Source organism: Echeneis naucrates, chromosome 23, assembly GCF_900963305.1.
Source record: "Echeneis naucrates chromosome 23, fEcheNa1.1, whole genome shotgun sequence".
Lineage (NCBI taxonomy): Eukaryota > Metazoa > Chordata > Actinopteri > Carangiformes > Echeneidae > Echeneis > Echeneis naucrates.
This window is the reverse complement of record NC_042533.1, coordinates 3,173,772-3,189,999: the sequence shown is the minus strand read 5'-3', so window position 1 is coordinate 3,189,999 and position 16,228 is coordinate 3,173,772. Positions and strand designations below refer to the sequence as shown.

The 16,228-nt window shown below is 44.6% G+C and overlaps 1 protein-coding gene across 3 annotated transcripts in view; it reads left to right on the top strand.

Moving 5' to 3' along the window:
• Window positions 1–16,228, top strand: part of pawr (PRKC, apoptosis, WT1, regulator) — a 48,607-nt gene that overhangs the window by 19,656 nt on the left and 12,723 nt on the right. For all 3 annotated transcript variants that reach the window (XM_029494816.1, XM_029494815.1, XM_029494817.1), the window contains exon 3: window positions 13,193–13,318. In XM_029494816.1, coding sequence (XP_029350676.1) covers window positions 13,193–13,318 — 126 coding nt within the window. The remainder of the gene's footprint in view (window positions 1–13,192; window positions 13,319–16,228) is intronic.

Here is a 16,228-nt window from a genome sequence, read left to right as displayed (position 1 = left end):
ACAGGTTTAATCATCCCGCCAGATGTAATTTCCATGTTCGGCAGCTGCACAGGAGGGAGGGAAGGTTATTTTCAGAGGGTCTGCTACTCATCTCTGCTGGCGAGAGGAGCCGGCCAAAGCAAACCCACAGAAACCTGATGAGCGTCCAACCGCCGCGGCTCCCGGGATCAGCTCAAAGTTGATTGAAATTCCTCAGACTGTGGAACCTCACTAACGGCTCGACCTTTCTTCTGACTGATTTCTCTTTCCTCGCGCTCAGATGTGCAGCCGTCGTGACCTTGCCTCAAATTTTCATATTGATTCTTGCGAAAAAGAGAAACAAACAAACCTCACCTTTGCCCTTCGCCTCGGTTCTTGGTCCTCTGCAAAGTCTCCACTCACAGACAGATGCTGCCCTGTGGCTCCTTCCTCTCCTGCTTTACTCAGACTTGAACTCAAGTAACCTTGTTTTTGTCAGCTTTTCACACTAATGTCTCAGTAAATAAGGATGAGGCTTTCACTACGTAGAGGGAGAGCTGGGTTTTTAAGGAGTGTTCTGAAAAGAGCTTAGATATTCAACAAACAGAAAGAAGAGCAGAAAAAAACACACACTGATTTTCCTGCATAATTATTATTATTAATAATTTATTTATGTGTAAGCAGCAGTTTAATGTTGTCGCTGCAGGAGTTTGATCTAAATGTGAACTGTCAGATTAATGGAGTGGAATAAAAAGTGCATGTACCGCTGAAGTGTAGTGATGTACGAGAATGATTTAATGTAACATGCAAATAAATGGGTGAAGAAGAAACATTAAGAAATCTGGGTTCGGTTTGTCACGTTGCAAAACCGGGCAAGAATAAAAGGAGACGTACCTCAAAGCTGTGCCTATTTTAACTCAATTAAATCAGCAGTGTGATTAAGACAGATGGCAAAGGATGGCTTAACGCCAGGAAATCTTCTCATCTTAATGAGGTGCATTAAACATGAAAGATGGAGGAAAAATTATCGAAGTAGAATCATGAAAAAATTCTGCAGGTCTTGAAAAATCTTTAAAGCCTTAGAGGATTTTCAAATTTTAGATTAGTTCTTATTTGGAAATCCATCCATCAGTGTTCTGTTCCTGATCAGGGTCCAGAATTAGGAGACAAGCAGCATGAGCATGGACTGGACTTTGAGAAACATCCGACTCTTTGTTCTCAGTGTTAACGCTCTGAACAACATCTCACTGTAGCTTTAAATGTTTCACGTTCACTATAAAAGTGAAACCAGGTGAAGCTCTTGTGCTGTTTGAGTCAGACACTCTGACCTGATGTTGGTATTTCACTTTGACGTACAGGATGAATCAGTCGGCTCGTTGTGAAGAAGCTGTAATTGTCTTGGTTTTCAAAGGGAAAACAGACGCACATAGTTTTGGTCTTAAATGGTACCAAATGACTCGGTAAAGTGTTGACCAAGCGGTGTTTTTGTCTGTGCAGCTCTGGAACCTGACGTCTTATTTCACCACCATTCATGAAAAGGAAAATTGGGATCCTTTTTTATTTTGATCGTAAATGATTATTTATATATATTTTTTTTTTAGGTATAGCCACCATCCAGCTCTCTTTCATCTGGAGCGGTGCCTCTCTCAACAGGAGTCGTCATGAATAGAAATGAAAGCAGGGGTGGAACGGCTTTGCATGGAGAATAGGCTGGCAGACGTGGGCTTTAAATAGAAGTGTTCCCTGTGTTTTTTGCTCATTGTTTTTCTTTCTAAGCTGCGTCAATCACAGCTACAGTAGTCCCAGAGGCCGCTCCCCTGCTGCGCTGTGCCGTGCTGTAGGTAGAAGCTACTCCGTCCGCTGTTTGTTTGGACGAGCTGCTGCTATAACCGGGCTCAACTGTGAATCCCACATATGGACCCGAGCAGGAAGGTTGTCGTGCAATCTGAGGCTAATAAACGGGAGCCGAAACCCTGATATTAAAACCCATTTCACGTTGGCCTCATTTCTGTTTATGTGGTTCAATGGCAGGCACGTTTTGGGTTTCATTATGAGCATATGTGGCTTTATGGCATGAGGATGGGGCCAGTAAGAGATGAAGAAATGCCACATTCATGTCACAATCATCATCTCAAGCGACGTAAGTACACCCAACAATCAGATTCAGCCTGGCTGAACACGATTCAGGATTCAGGAGGTTGCTAAAAAGACTCAGAACTGACAGTTGAAATGTGGTTTATCATCTTTTTGAACTTTAAGTTGAAACGATGTTGATTTATGCACTCTTTAAATAAAACGAACATTTGCAGCTATAATGTTAGTCAGACGGTCTCACTTAGGATTAAAACATGAAACAAAAATCTCCAAAGGAAATGTGGGAGTCTAGTTTGAGGGCTCTTCTTTTCATTCAGATGGTGTAATGTTGGCTGGAACCAGTTCTGCCAACATTAGAGCAAACACGAGGAAATCAAGGGTCATGTAGTTACTGCCTCGTTTGCTCAATGAGGTTTGGATGAGAAAAGACATTTGAGATAATTTGGAAGCTCCAACAGACGGACTTTTAAAATGAATAACGTGGCATGGTTGTTTCTTATTGACTGTGTCTCCTCTCTCTCACTCCAGAATGGACAAATATCTTGAAAAACTTGAGGAAGTGGCATTTCCTGTGATTGATTGTGCTTCACAAACTTCAGAGAGTTTCCTCCCAATAAGCGACAAATTAATAGGAAGAACATTAAGACTGAGAACAGATGGTTTCAGTTGTTTAGTACTACACGTCTTAGGTTTTATTTGCTGATGGTGTTGACTATAAAGAGCGTTCAAAATGACAGACTGTTTTTTACAACGTGTCTCCTCATGTTGTGGGATCTCTACAAAAACATATTGTACTTCAGTCAAACACCGGAGATTTTTAAATTGTATTTTGTCATCTTCCCTTTTTGCCTTTTTAAAAGAAAAAGGAAATGCATCGGATGGAAAACACAAGAGGAGCCAGACCTAATGAGAAAGAAAGAAGACAATTCACTTCCCATAAAGCTCATTGGTAGATTTGATTTTTAAGACACAGCTGTTTGCATGGCGAGATGCTCCAGCTAAAATAATTAAATCATGATCTGCTCAGAAGCTGCAGGCTATGCTGCTCATGAGAGGTATTCGTTTTGTTCCTACAAGACATTATCTCCTTAATTAGGCCGTGATTTAGGCGGACCAGACCCGTTAAAATGACAAAGACAAAATAATCTCAGGAGGAAATCTTTGCTTTCCAAACCATTCTTCACTAATGACTGGATCAAGGCTCTGAGTAGCCTCAAATACCCGAGAGCTCTGGCATCTTGAGCAGACCACAGTCATTTTTATTTATTTTTTTTTTTTTTTTCCAATGTGGTATTTGATTTGAATGCAAAATTTGTCAGGCCTGTTTTGACAACAGTCTCCCCTGGCTCAACTATGGACCTCTGTTTGGAATGCTTTTCACCAGCAAATTTGTTTTAAATTGGTGCCAGACATTTCCTGGACACAAGAGATAAATCAAACACAACAGAAACAACACTCATCAGTTTAATGTTCAAGAGAATAAAAGCAAAAACTCACAAAGACTTCTGCGCTTTTTATTGTTCGTTAAACTCCCACATAAATTCACTCATGAAAGCTAATTTTGGCCTGACACTTGGCAATAAGTCTTGTCAACATTGATCCAGCCGGGGGAAAGGACGCAGGTGAATGTATCCTACAGGTAATGTAACAGAGCAGACGGCACGAAAGAGGTTAATTCCTGCGCTGTTCTCCAAGAGACACAGATTGATCATATGTCCAGCCATTACTGCCTTGTTGCCACATTAGGCTAAATTTAGCTAGTTGGCCAGCAGAAGATGAAGGATTTTACCATCTGAGAGGGGACAAAGACTTTTAAGAGAAAGAAAAGACCGCACAGCCGCGTGAGTTTTATTCAGGATGGTCGTTGATCTCGCTCCCGTGAGACGCCATGATGGCAGCAGCTGTGTTTGCCGAGACAGCAGAAGCTTTCATTGCCAGGTGTGTTCAGGTGCAGAGCCGGGCGACGGCGTGGTTGAGCACTGCCATCAGGTGCCCTCAGGCTGCTACTGCTCTGCCCTCTGCGCGCACACACACACAGGGTGAGGCTGAATTATTGTCCTTTCAAACGCTGTCGTCGTCATCAATCACTCAGCAGGTCTCAGTTCTCCACACATGCATTGTTTCATTCTGGCTCTGCCTCTTAATTGCAGTTCTTCATCCAAACTCTGTCCCACTTCTTGGCGGGAACAAAACGTCGAGCACACACTGTTCACCCTAACGCTGGAATTTACTCAAGTTGTTCAATCATCAAGAGTTTTTCTGGCACCATCACTTTAAATTGGGTGATCAGCAAAATGCAGTATTTCCAATAGTGATAACTCTCTTTTTTTAAGTGTGCTGCTTGCGTGAACTTACTTCTCCAAAGTTTGTTGATGAGAAGGATGACATCATTGTGGTCTGCGCTCTTGGAGAATACCGCTAACGAAACCAATACCAAAAAAAAAATAAATAAATACTGCAAACATCCAAAAGGAAAAATGACTATTCCTGAGTTCTTATTGGAAACACGGCACACTCATTCATAACCAGCAGCCTAAACATGAGCTGAAACTGAGTCCTACTATTACATTAGAAATACAGATGCAGTAGTCAACATGGCAAAAAGTCCAACGTCTCCAGACAACCAGATTCAAATCATCGTTAAACACTTTGTTCGGTCCGGTTAGCCGCCTTTGATCGAACATTAAACATTGCAGAGGGACTCAAAAGAAATCCAACAACAGCGATACTGACAAGCTCAAATAAAAAAGATCCAGAAACAGGCTGTGTGGTTCGGATGAAGAACAGTGTTTTGGTTAGTTTTGTAATTTTTTTTTTGGTTTTCCTTTTTTGATGCAGCTGTGAAAATATAAGATTATTCTGTGCGCTCTCAAAATGTGTGCTTTACTTTATTCTGATTTAATGTTTGTGATAAATTGTTTTGAATAGTGGTGTAATTACTCAGGACCATTATCGCTCTGAGTCCAGCTTAACAACCAATTCAGCACAGACTGTGGAGCTCATTTTGGACCGAACTGCTATCTCTGCACTTTGTGCGTTTTGGAGGACGTTGGTCAGTGATATCACCGGGCGGTCCGACAATGTGTGAAAGCCGTTGGCACTGCGGTTAGCGATGCCACTCTTGTAGCTTCCTGGATGCCGCGGACCTGGCTTCGCTCCTGCCCAGCATGTCTGTGGTTCTTTTGATAGGTCTATGAAACCTGAATAGGCCCAGAGTTGTCGGGGCTCTGAATGAGCGTGAGCCTCTCAGCCAAGAAAACTGAGCGCCGGCGGCCAAAAAACACGACGGCCCAGCAGAGAGGCGGTAAAGCACTGAATGGCACTTGGCTCTCAGACAGCCTCGCTCTCATTAGATAAACCCTGTCAACACAGAGGCAGGACAGATTTCGGCTCCTCTGGTGTCAAGAGGTCCACAGTGGCTCGAGACATCCCTTCTCTTTGTGAGGTGTGCATCGTGAGAAGGGGCCGCTGACAAAATACCTCTCTGTCTAAAGGCTGGCCTTGTTTCTCCGCTGCCAAATGGACAAGCTCGGTCCATGCCAGGCTGCAAGACAGACCAGGGCCAACAGGTTCAAGAGGCTTTGTGGGGAAAAGCAGAATAGCAGCCCAGGGTACCAGATTTTTAACAACCTGTTTGGTATTTCTCTTTGGGCCTGGAAGGTTGATCGATTGTGCATGTGAGGAGATACCAGACATTCCACGTTGAGGGTTTTGTGGACAGATGGGGGGTGTCGGTCGCAGCTTTAGGTCAGGGATCACGTCGCAGTCTGCTGATGAAATGCCCGAGAGATAAGCTGTTATTAACTCTAAGTTCGGTACCAGATATCCCTCCACGACAAAGCTGTCACAGCTTCCTGCACTTCCATCCAGTCCACAAAAATGTAAACATTAAAAAACACCTCAAAGAGGTTGTTCCCTGCTGCAAGATGATTCTTTTCAATAGGTGGTTTAGCATCAGTCAGTGAGACCGAGGCCTTCCTCAGATTAATACATGAAACAAGCATTTTTATTCATCAGCGGTCCACCTGTTAATGACGTCTTCCATTTCACATCAGCCTCATAATGTCTCTACTTTGCATAACAATGGCGGGTGGAACCACATCATTCTGCCAGTTTTCGGGAAATTCACTTAAAATCTGCATTTAGTCTTGTCAAGCAACGTCAGTCTGCCTGTAGGGACTGACAGATGTGTTGGAAAGCTCCAGAAAACTGTAAAACATTGTCAGTTTAAGAACAGGCAGCATGTGAAAGGGAAGCAGAGGTTAAAGTATAAAATTCAAAAGCAGCAGCAGATTGTGATGACGATTCTTCACTGCTTGTGGCGGTTTTCTAAATTGTTCCCGCTTTTGAACGATGGGACGTCAGATGAAAGACAACAGTGAAACTCTTTTTTAACTTACTCACAGTTAAAAGTGCTTTAACGCTATCGGCACCCGGCAGCTTGGTCGAGCCTGGTGGGTTTGTGATCTGAGCCAAAAAAAAGAAAAGAAAAAACAACACAGAGACAGGAAGGAAGAAGAAGTGTGCATGCCAGCACTGGGTCGAAAACAAGATTAGGGGTTAGACAAAACACAGGACCCCCCCCCCCCTCCCCCTCCCCAAACCACCACAACCCTGCAGGCACCCCGTTATTACTGCGGGTTTTTACAGGAACAGGATTCATTAAAGCGACGGAAGAAACCGAAGAAGCTGCCGGGATAAACGCTGTAGCAGCCATCACCACCACACTGTTGTGTCTCTCTCTCTCCCTCTCTGGCTTCAGTTACGGCCGTCCTGGTCTGTAGTCGGGACACACGGATGGTAAAACCATAACCGCCCAAAGCTCCTGTCCTAACTGAGGGAGATCAGTTATTACTCTGCATCAGGATTGATCAACTTATCGCAGTTGGTTTTACTTCAGTACATTTTTTACTTGTTCTAAACCCCAAGTTTGTTTTATACACTCTTCAAATGACAATATTTCTTTGATTCCAGGCAGCCACAGATTGATTTTCATTACAGTTCAGGATGAAATTTAATTAGCAGACACTTGAGGCTCGAATGAGCTGTATAATCCATAAAAATATAACAGCTCTTCTGATCAATGTGTCTTCGCCTTGTGTCTTTCTTTTTTTTTTTTTTCAGTCTAATATCATGGAAAACAAACAGCTGACTTGCTAATGAGGGGCTGGCTCTCCTACATTCAGCCAGCGGTCAACAGTTGGTGTTTATGAACATGAGTGATTGAGCAAACACACAAAAAAAACCCTCCTGCACAGTAAGGCAGGAGAGTTCAGCCTGCAGTTTATATCCTAAGACGACGGTGTTTATACCTGGAGGAAACACGAAGGAAAACAAAAACAGATTGTGGTCAGATTTTATGTACCAAAAGGACAATTAACGTGGATGTTTCTGCCTCACTTAAGTTCCAGGGGTGCCAAAAATTCAGACGTATGAGGCACCTGATAGCATGGTTCAAACCCATGAAAGGCTCAAATGTCACGTAGCACATTTGGCATTTTTCTGCAGTTGTGTAAAAACCCATCTGTTTTGAATAAGTTCATAACAGTTCAAATTGTGGCATTAAACATAATCAGGTAATGTCAGCCATTAGCAGTGTTTTACCCCCTCACGCCGCCTGTCGTGGAAACCCTTCGATTTTCTGTGTGATTGATTAAATGTTGCGTACATGCGGCTCTTAATTTCACCTGCTTTTCAACGAGCAAAAGTAATCCACCACAGGATTCTAGTTCTGAGCTTCAACTGCCGTGTTTCAGATTAGTGAGCTTGAGTTCATGTGCAGCTGAGTACAGTCCACATCATGTCAGTGGTGTAACTCTTAAAGCCTGTCACGCTGTGGGCCAGAGGGGTCACAGCTGAAGGACCGTTACGGTGCTTCAGGGTCAGAAGAGCAGCAGTAAGTCTGTTTAATATGAAGGAGGGGGACATTTAAGGTCCGGTCTTTTCCACACTTCGCTGTGCTGGAAGCCATTTTCAAGTCCTCTTTACTTTTTACTGACGTTTCCTCTGCAAATACGCAGCCTCCACATACTTAGGAGGTAAGTGCCTTCTTGGAAAGGCAGCTACATGTCGGGGATTGAGCGGCTACAGAGGTGCCATGTGGGGACCAAAAGAACCATGATTGGTCAGCTGGCACAGCTACTACCTGTGTTTACTCCCACACGAAGGAAATTGTTGCTCTTCGTCACAGTAAATGAAAGACCGTTGTGTGTGTGCTGCTGCTGCCAGAGAGTAATAACCAGCTATAAACCAAGAATTAAAACTTCTGCCGTTCACCCGCTGCGTCAAGTATAAGCCTGTTTTAAGAGCCCGGCCAATACTGGACCTTAGAGGCCAGTAACAACACCAGAGCATGAGAATATTAGAAAACAGAGCCAGACTTTGCAGAACTATCTTGTGGGAAACGCCGACATTTTTTATCAAACATTTGCTCTTCCAGTTTTTTGCTATCATACTGTTTCTCAGACATCTGCAAAGATCTACGCAGACGCTGAGGTCTCCGTGAGAGTCTGATACCGGCCTGCTCTCCTCGCTGAGTTTGACGTCTGCGAGCGAACGACCTGAAGGCGGGCCGTGTGGTTTTCAGTGGAGGTCTGTGGTGTTGGAGTGTAAAGTCCCATTTATGCAGCGTGAAGCCCCCCGAAGCCCCCCAAATACTCTGCCGTCCCTGTCAACGCTCCGCACACACAGACAGAGCCAGACTCTTTCCTGCTCCAGTCCACTGTGGCAGCACTAGACCAGAGAACAAGTTTGGGGAAACTTGAACTCGGCTCAGATCTGCTTCCCACAGATGTATTAAAGCTATTGCAGTCTGTCGAAGGCCCCTCTTCAGCCCCGCTGAGCCAGACTGGGCTGCCCTCGGCCTCTGGTCCTTCTGACAAGTCCAAGAAATGCTGATGCTGCTATCTGTGAGAGAACAATCACAGCCATTCACCCTGTTGTTTGTTTTCCCAAAGCCTTTTTTGTTTCCCCTCTTCTTCTTCCTTACGACACCCCCCCATGTAAAGCGAACTCATTCTGAGGTCTGGCTGAGTGCTGATTAAAATATTATAGTCTCACTTGGGGTGAAAATGAGAGTCAAGCGGACTTTGTAAGTTCAAAGCCAGAGAGTGAAAGGCTTTCACTCAATAAACACTTGATTTTAAAGAAAGCAACCAGAAGCTTTGTGGCCAATACAAGCTTTCATTCTTGAGAATTCTTTATATGCTGTTCAACTGGACTGTCCCGAAACAACCCTCTCAGAAAAAGAAAAAAAAAAAACATGTTGTGCAATTTTGGGACATGAATTAAAAGAAAAGGCTGGACGGGGTTTGCCAGTTGTGATAAATCTAAACTGGTATGTTGGTAACTTTAAAACCGCCAGCTTTTTACTGTTTTTGTAGCTCGTCGCTGCGTCATATGTTTATTTTCTCATTTTGCCATTTTAGCAGATGAGGAAGAGAATTTGCTCTCACTGGTTCAGTAAAGGTCAAGTAAAATTAAAGAACACATTTATGCTTGCAGGTTGAACGTCATATTCTTGCCACAGGTCGGGTAAAGGTCTGCTCACACCTTTTGGGGCTGTCAAATGATGTCTCACTCTTACTCCTGAGCTGGCACACCTCTCCTGGACCGAACACCGACCTTGGCAGTGTGTAGTGTCGCATTAATCAGCCGGCAGCTCCGGGGCCAGTGTCCCCTCTTCGATCCCTTACACATCTGAGCGCCGCGCTGCGACTGTCACGCAGGACAAAACGATGGCGTCCTGCTCCTTTAATGGATCATCCTAATGAAGTCGTTGTGCTGCAGCAAGTGGCAGGTGATTAATGCACACCAGTCATTAAGCGTGCTGTAAAAGAGGGCGCCTCCAGTGGAGGTGCCCTTTGCTTGTTTAGAAATAAATCTGAGCACTAAGTGGACGGGGCACTGGCACGGGGACAGGAAACATGTCGGCCTGTGTTGGATCTCTGAGAGCGTGAAGGTGTAAATATAATCCCTTTTTTGTGGGGAAATATTGAACCCGTCGTCGTCGTTGGCACGTCTGGAGCCTTTTGTGTGTGCCAGTAGGTATAAATATGAGGGAGGATGGATTTAGCTCCATGATGACGGACAGACGGATAGTTAAATATATAAAACCAATTAACAGCTTTTAGTGGAGCTATAGGCAGATTATCACGTTGTGTAATAGTTTTTTTTACTCCTACGGTCACAGATAATAAACCATTTGATTGCTCCTTAGATGCTGAATGATTTTCTTGCTGCATTTTTTGTTTGCATCTCTGCACCGGCGGTTGCTATGGTTACCTCTGTCGCTATAACTGCCTCTCTGAAATCAGCGCTGGTGAACCATTTTGTGTAGTAATGTGCTGTGTGGGGGGGAAAAACAACACACACAAGCACACATTCATCGTCGTGACAAGCTTAATAAAAGATGTGTGTTATTTAAATTCCCTTCAACGGAATTTGGCCCGTGCCTTGTTATTGAGAACACTATGTGTTCTATTCACCTTGTCAGACCTGTTGTCTCAGGCATAAACACCACCGCTGACTAAATCGTTATGTCATTTGTCTCTGTCAAATGTCCCCATGACTTCAAAGGAAAAAAAAATAGCAAGTGCACCATCCGCACTGTCCTTCATGGTCTTCCTGCTGCTCGCCGTCCTGACTTTTACCGAATATATTCAGCCCAACGCTGCAGATTCACCGCCACAAATACAAAATGTGCCCCGCTCACTCAAGTTATCCGCCAGACATATTCACTCTGATAGCTTCTTAAAAGGTAAGGAGCCTTATGCCAGACGCCTGATCGTGTTCTCCCCCCCCCACCCCCCCCCCCCCCCCCCGTAGAGAGTTTCCAACCACAACAACCATCTCAATAGACCGTGAAGCTCTGCTCGAATCGTAGCCTCTTTAATTCTTTATGTGTGGAGGGACAGACACGGCTCATGGAGGCCGGACCGGACTGAGATACTGTTGTACTTGATTTATTTAAGTAAACACTCTTGAGAGGCCCTGACAGTCGCCGCTGCTGAAAACAGGAAGCAGAGAGGATCGTGGAAACCTGGCTGCGTCTTTTCAGCTCACATTCCAGTCTTTAATCTCTTTGACTCACCATGTGTCATCAACGCAGGAAGTTATGTACGTTGACTTTTGGCTGCATTTGGTTGTTTTGCCTACATTATGAACATTAAAATTCTACTCTGCCAGGTTTTCACGTCGTCATCCAGGGTTGCTAATCCCAATATTCAACAATATTGAAATATTTGATAAAATTCTTAGTTCCCATCGAGCAAACTGTGTAAGGTCGATAGGAAGAGATGTAAAAAGGCCCATTTTGGGAAGAACAGCCATGTGTGTCAGCCAACCTGGTGGAAAATATGAAATAAATATTAACAAAGTTTAGCTTTTGCACGCTGCAAATACACAATGTACTTTCATTTCCAAACTCTGCTTGGTCCCATTTTTAGTAACTCTTCTGGATCCTTCGCAGTGATGAAATGTGAGTTTGTAGCAGTTGAACTCACGCCATTAGTCAACCTCTCAACTGTTCATCCTTCTTCACTTTATCCACTTGTCTCCGTGGTCAGAGGTAAATTGGCCAACAAATTAACCACAGACTCATGTTGATGATGTCAGGAGCAAAAACTCCCCTTATATGGTTACAGAGAGATCCCGCGTTCCCTTTATTTGGAATAGAAGAAAATGCACAGCAATCTGAAATACTGGAGGGCAAAATGGGCTGCGTCTCCATCCAAAGTAAACTTTCAGATCCCTGATTCCACATTTGAGGCAAGTATGTGCATAGCAGAGTGGTTAGTCACTGCACAATACACTGCGTTTTAACACAGATGGGACTTCTGTTTAATATCTTATTTTTTCTGCTCTTTATGTCCCACATATTGTTTCGTCTTCATCCTGAAACTGTGTCCCTCAAATCGCTGCAGGAAAAGATATCTCGCATGCACATATATGGAAGAAAATTAAAGTATAACACGGTGCAAGAACAAAAGCTAAGGAGAGATTTCTATTTTTATTATTCTCGGAGCTATTATTGCCTTTCCCCCCTCTACACGTACGCTTGAGAAAAAGAGACGACTCGGAGTTACACAAGGAGGAGAGCGCTCGTATTCAGCATTTTGTGAGAGTGGAAAAGAAAAAGGAGCTGGCCTTTTCCCGTAGGACGACTGATAAACTGTTTGGCAGGAAAGGCCGCGCAAATGACTGCATTCCTTGTTAACCTTGCAAGGCTATTTTTACCACTGAAGGGCCCGTTGAGAGGGCACCTTTTGTTCAGCCTGTAGCGTGAAACAGGAAAGACTGATTTGCATTGTACCCCCCTCTGGGAGTTTGGCCCTGATCTCTGTCTCTCGTCACGATCTGACCATCCATCCTAATGCCGAGCTCTGTTTACGCGATGCATCTTCAGCGCTTCGGATGGCTGAGCCCCAGCAACTCTGTGGCTGTGCTCGCTGTAAAGCAGGGCCACTAGGAGGCTGCACACATTTCATGATAAAGCGAAGAACACAGACTGCGAGGAATGAAGTTGGAGGTTTTCCCAGGCAATGTGCAAGATGTTGGCCTCAATAATGAAGGCAACCCCCCCCCCCAGAGGCCTCAGTCAAAAGGGATGTTTGCTCTCTGTATGTTTGTCCTTCATTGTGTTTTCAAGGGGACATTCCACTGGTCAAAAAAATCCCCTCTGACGGTCCTCAGGAGGTGAAAGACGGTCAAACAGAACATCACTCTGTTGCCTGAGTGACTAAGTCTGCTGTGTTGGGTTGTGTTTGAGCTGCGGCTCCTCTGGGATTCCTGGAAGTGAATGTCATCATGTCCTAAGAGGATTAACGGGAGACTCTAGCTGTGTTGAGGCAGAGGTCAGCATTACCGTGACGGTGGGAATGACCTCGCCTGTCACCGTGTATCTAAAGGAGAAAGGAGAAATAATCTGAATCAAAGATTGGAGAATATTTCTCTGCCATGTTCACAGAGAGCAGGTGTGGTGGTAGCATGAAAGGCAACATCAGCAGAATCAAAGTCAAACTGCATCTGTGACAAATATGGTCAAGCCAGGTTGTTCTTGTTTCTGCTCACATGGATTTGATTTTCTCTCCTTAATCTGGTTTCTCGTGTACTTAATCTCACCAACCTCTTCTCCTCTCAGAGCCTGGACGAGCTGGACGATGACGACGCAGGGGAGAAGGACAGGAGGGAGGAGGAGGAGCTGGTTCAGGCGAACACTTTCCAGAACGAGTCCATGACAGCTGACCCTGCCACCGGTCACTTAATGGTAAGAAGCGACACGACAGCGTAGCGCCTGCATTTCCTCAGTTTGTGTCACCTTCTGCAGCAACACGGAATCATCTGCTCTGCTTTTCCTCCACACTTTCATCTGAGCAGAAACATTTCATACATCCCTGCTGCCAAACTGAGGCACTGTTGCTCAGCAGGAAAGCTGAGGAGCCGAGTTTGTGTGCAGAAGAGTTGTCCCTGAATTTCATCATCACTCTGAAATACGTTTAAGAGCAAAAAGCAATACGCTCAGTCGATGCTAAAGCTACTTGATCCTCCAAAGTCTGGAGCTTTTTGATTTTTGGTTGCTGCTCAAAAACAAATATTTGAAATGAAAAATGTCTGATATCAATATTTCCAAAAACAGTCATTTTGGAATTGGTGTTTGTTGAGTTCTTTTCAGAGGCGAGAAATTCAATATGTTTGTTTTTGACAGTTGAATCTCATCAAAAGAAACTTTTTATTGGCGTCATTTAGAGTTCTGGGAACACATCAAAATTTTATCGGCTGAGAAAAATAATAATAATTAGCACCAAAGAGCTGGCAGTCGCAGCAAAGCACACAATCCCGTGTGTGTCTTTGTGTAGAGTTACAATCATCTGTAGAGTGTTAGGATCTGTTTTGTATATAAGGTGTCTGGTTCTTGACAATGTGAATCGGAGGTTGTTCATTCTGGCAGGTTAATGTGTGTCTGCTTCATAAAAGTGAGGCCAAACACACGCAGGCTGCTCTTCCTCGGATTCTGTAGAGGGAGACCGAAAACGAATCGGAGGAAAACACAACCGAATCTGACAGGACGCTTTTTTCCAGCTGTTCATATTCTGCAGTGAAGTGTATGTAATTTCAAACACACACAGGGATTCTCAATAAGTATTTGAGGATATTAGAAGCATCCAGCTGTGCAGCCCGACTGACACCTCCGCTGTTTGTGTTCCTGCGGATGGAAGTAAAAAGGAATACAGAAGGAAAAATATCCAACTGATATGAAAATTGCCATTTGAAAGAAAACAAACAAATAAATCGAGTCTTGGCTCTGCTGCTGAGTGACAACTCTCGTGGATGTAGCTGGGAGTTTTTATGCATCAGCAGGCTTATTTTATTTGGGGCTGGAACCGTCTGAGGCTGTGTACAGAAAAACGAAGGCTTGTGTGTGAAATAGGTACACAAACACCTCACTAACAGGAACGCTGTGACGGCACCTGCTGTGAGGTGGCCCAAAGGAAAAAAAGGCTCGACTATTTACACAAAGCAGTCTGTGCATAAACAAACAACAAGCAGCTCAAGAAGAGCCGAGCCTCTGCAGCCTGGCCGCACATCCGAGAGCCGCAGTCCATCATCTGAAATGGAATACGTGCGTTCACGCTGATGCAGACCAGATGTGGCTGCGCACAAAAACTTGCCTTTAAGTCCCTGTTACTGACACCAGTCTGCTGGACGTCCTGTGCCAGCGTGGTCGGTGGATTTACAGCAGAGCTGTCAGCTGACATCTGTAGAGACGGAGCATCCCAAAAATGTGCTGCCTCTCTCGGGCCCCATTTATCCCAACAGAGACAAGCAACCACGATTTGACACAGAGCCTCCAGGCAGGCCTTCTAGCTGGTATCAAGGTGTGTGAGCAAAAAGTTGTTAAATAGAAGCTCAGCGAGTCCCCGAGTCTCAAAGCAGCCCGCGACCGAAACGAGCTGTAAATCTTTCTGTCAGCTGCTGACAACATAATGGAAACTCCAGACAGGATCTTGAATCTGAAACATTTTATCAGATGTTGTCCTGTAGCGATTCTCTCTGGGGACCGAGGATATATGTGAACTTCTCCATGTCACAGGACACGTACACGTAAAGTGTGTCTGTCGGGCCTTACCACCATCCTGAGTGTGAGTCCCACAAGCAAACCAGCAGCCAGAAGCGTATGGAACATTCCTGGGCATCATCTGCTTTTAATGTGGCGCCAGGTCCTCAGCAGAGCAGCTCAGGTCTCTCTCTCGTGTGGAAAACGCACACACACGACAATCTCCATCCAGCCCTTTTTTTTTTTTAACAAGCCTCATTTGCATTTGTAATTAGCACCTCTCAGTCCCCCAAAAAAAAAAAAAAATGGTGCTGCTGTCGAGCATCTTGTCTGAACAGCAGGGAAATGTTCACTACCTATCACCTGGCATTTCTAACCAGCCGCAGCAGCTCCTGTGCTCGCAGCAAACTGGACTCCAGTTTGGCCTCTGACGGAAATGAAACAGGCACTTTGCATCGGCCGCAAAACAGGACAGGAGGTCAACACAGCTGTGTGCAGCCGTTTACTGTGTAGTTTGCCCGTGACGGCGAGGTGTGATCAGCATCTCATTTAAAATGGCGCGTGGGAGGATTGCAAAGCGTCTCGTCTTTAAAAATAGAGCAGGGAAAGGTGCAGCAGGTACAACTTTGGCATTTATTCATCATTACAAACACGCTGACTTCAGGAATAATTTGCATCAGGAAAACTCATATTTTCACATGAATCTGTAGCATACATCTATCCCAGGATGCTGGGACCTTGCTGCTTTCTCTAAATGCCAGTCAGTCTTATTTGTATTTGGGGAGCATCTCTCCTCCTCTGTCGAATTTATTAAATGCCTCCAGTAAAATCGCGATCTCTATCATGTTCGGCCAAAGAGGTTCTGTGCCGTTCTGTCAAGATCTCTTTTGGCATTTACGAGCTGTAAATGTCCAACCAAGACATTTCAGTGTTTTATCACACAGGAACACAAACACATGCACGCACACAAAAATGCACATTGTGCCATGAGATTTAATAATGAAGTACATTCGTTGTTGATATTTGTCTGTGTGTGTTCAGGAGCTGTCAGTGCAGCTCAAGCATGATGAATAAAGTTGCACAGGTTGCTATTGTGTGCAGCGAAGTAGACATAGATGAATC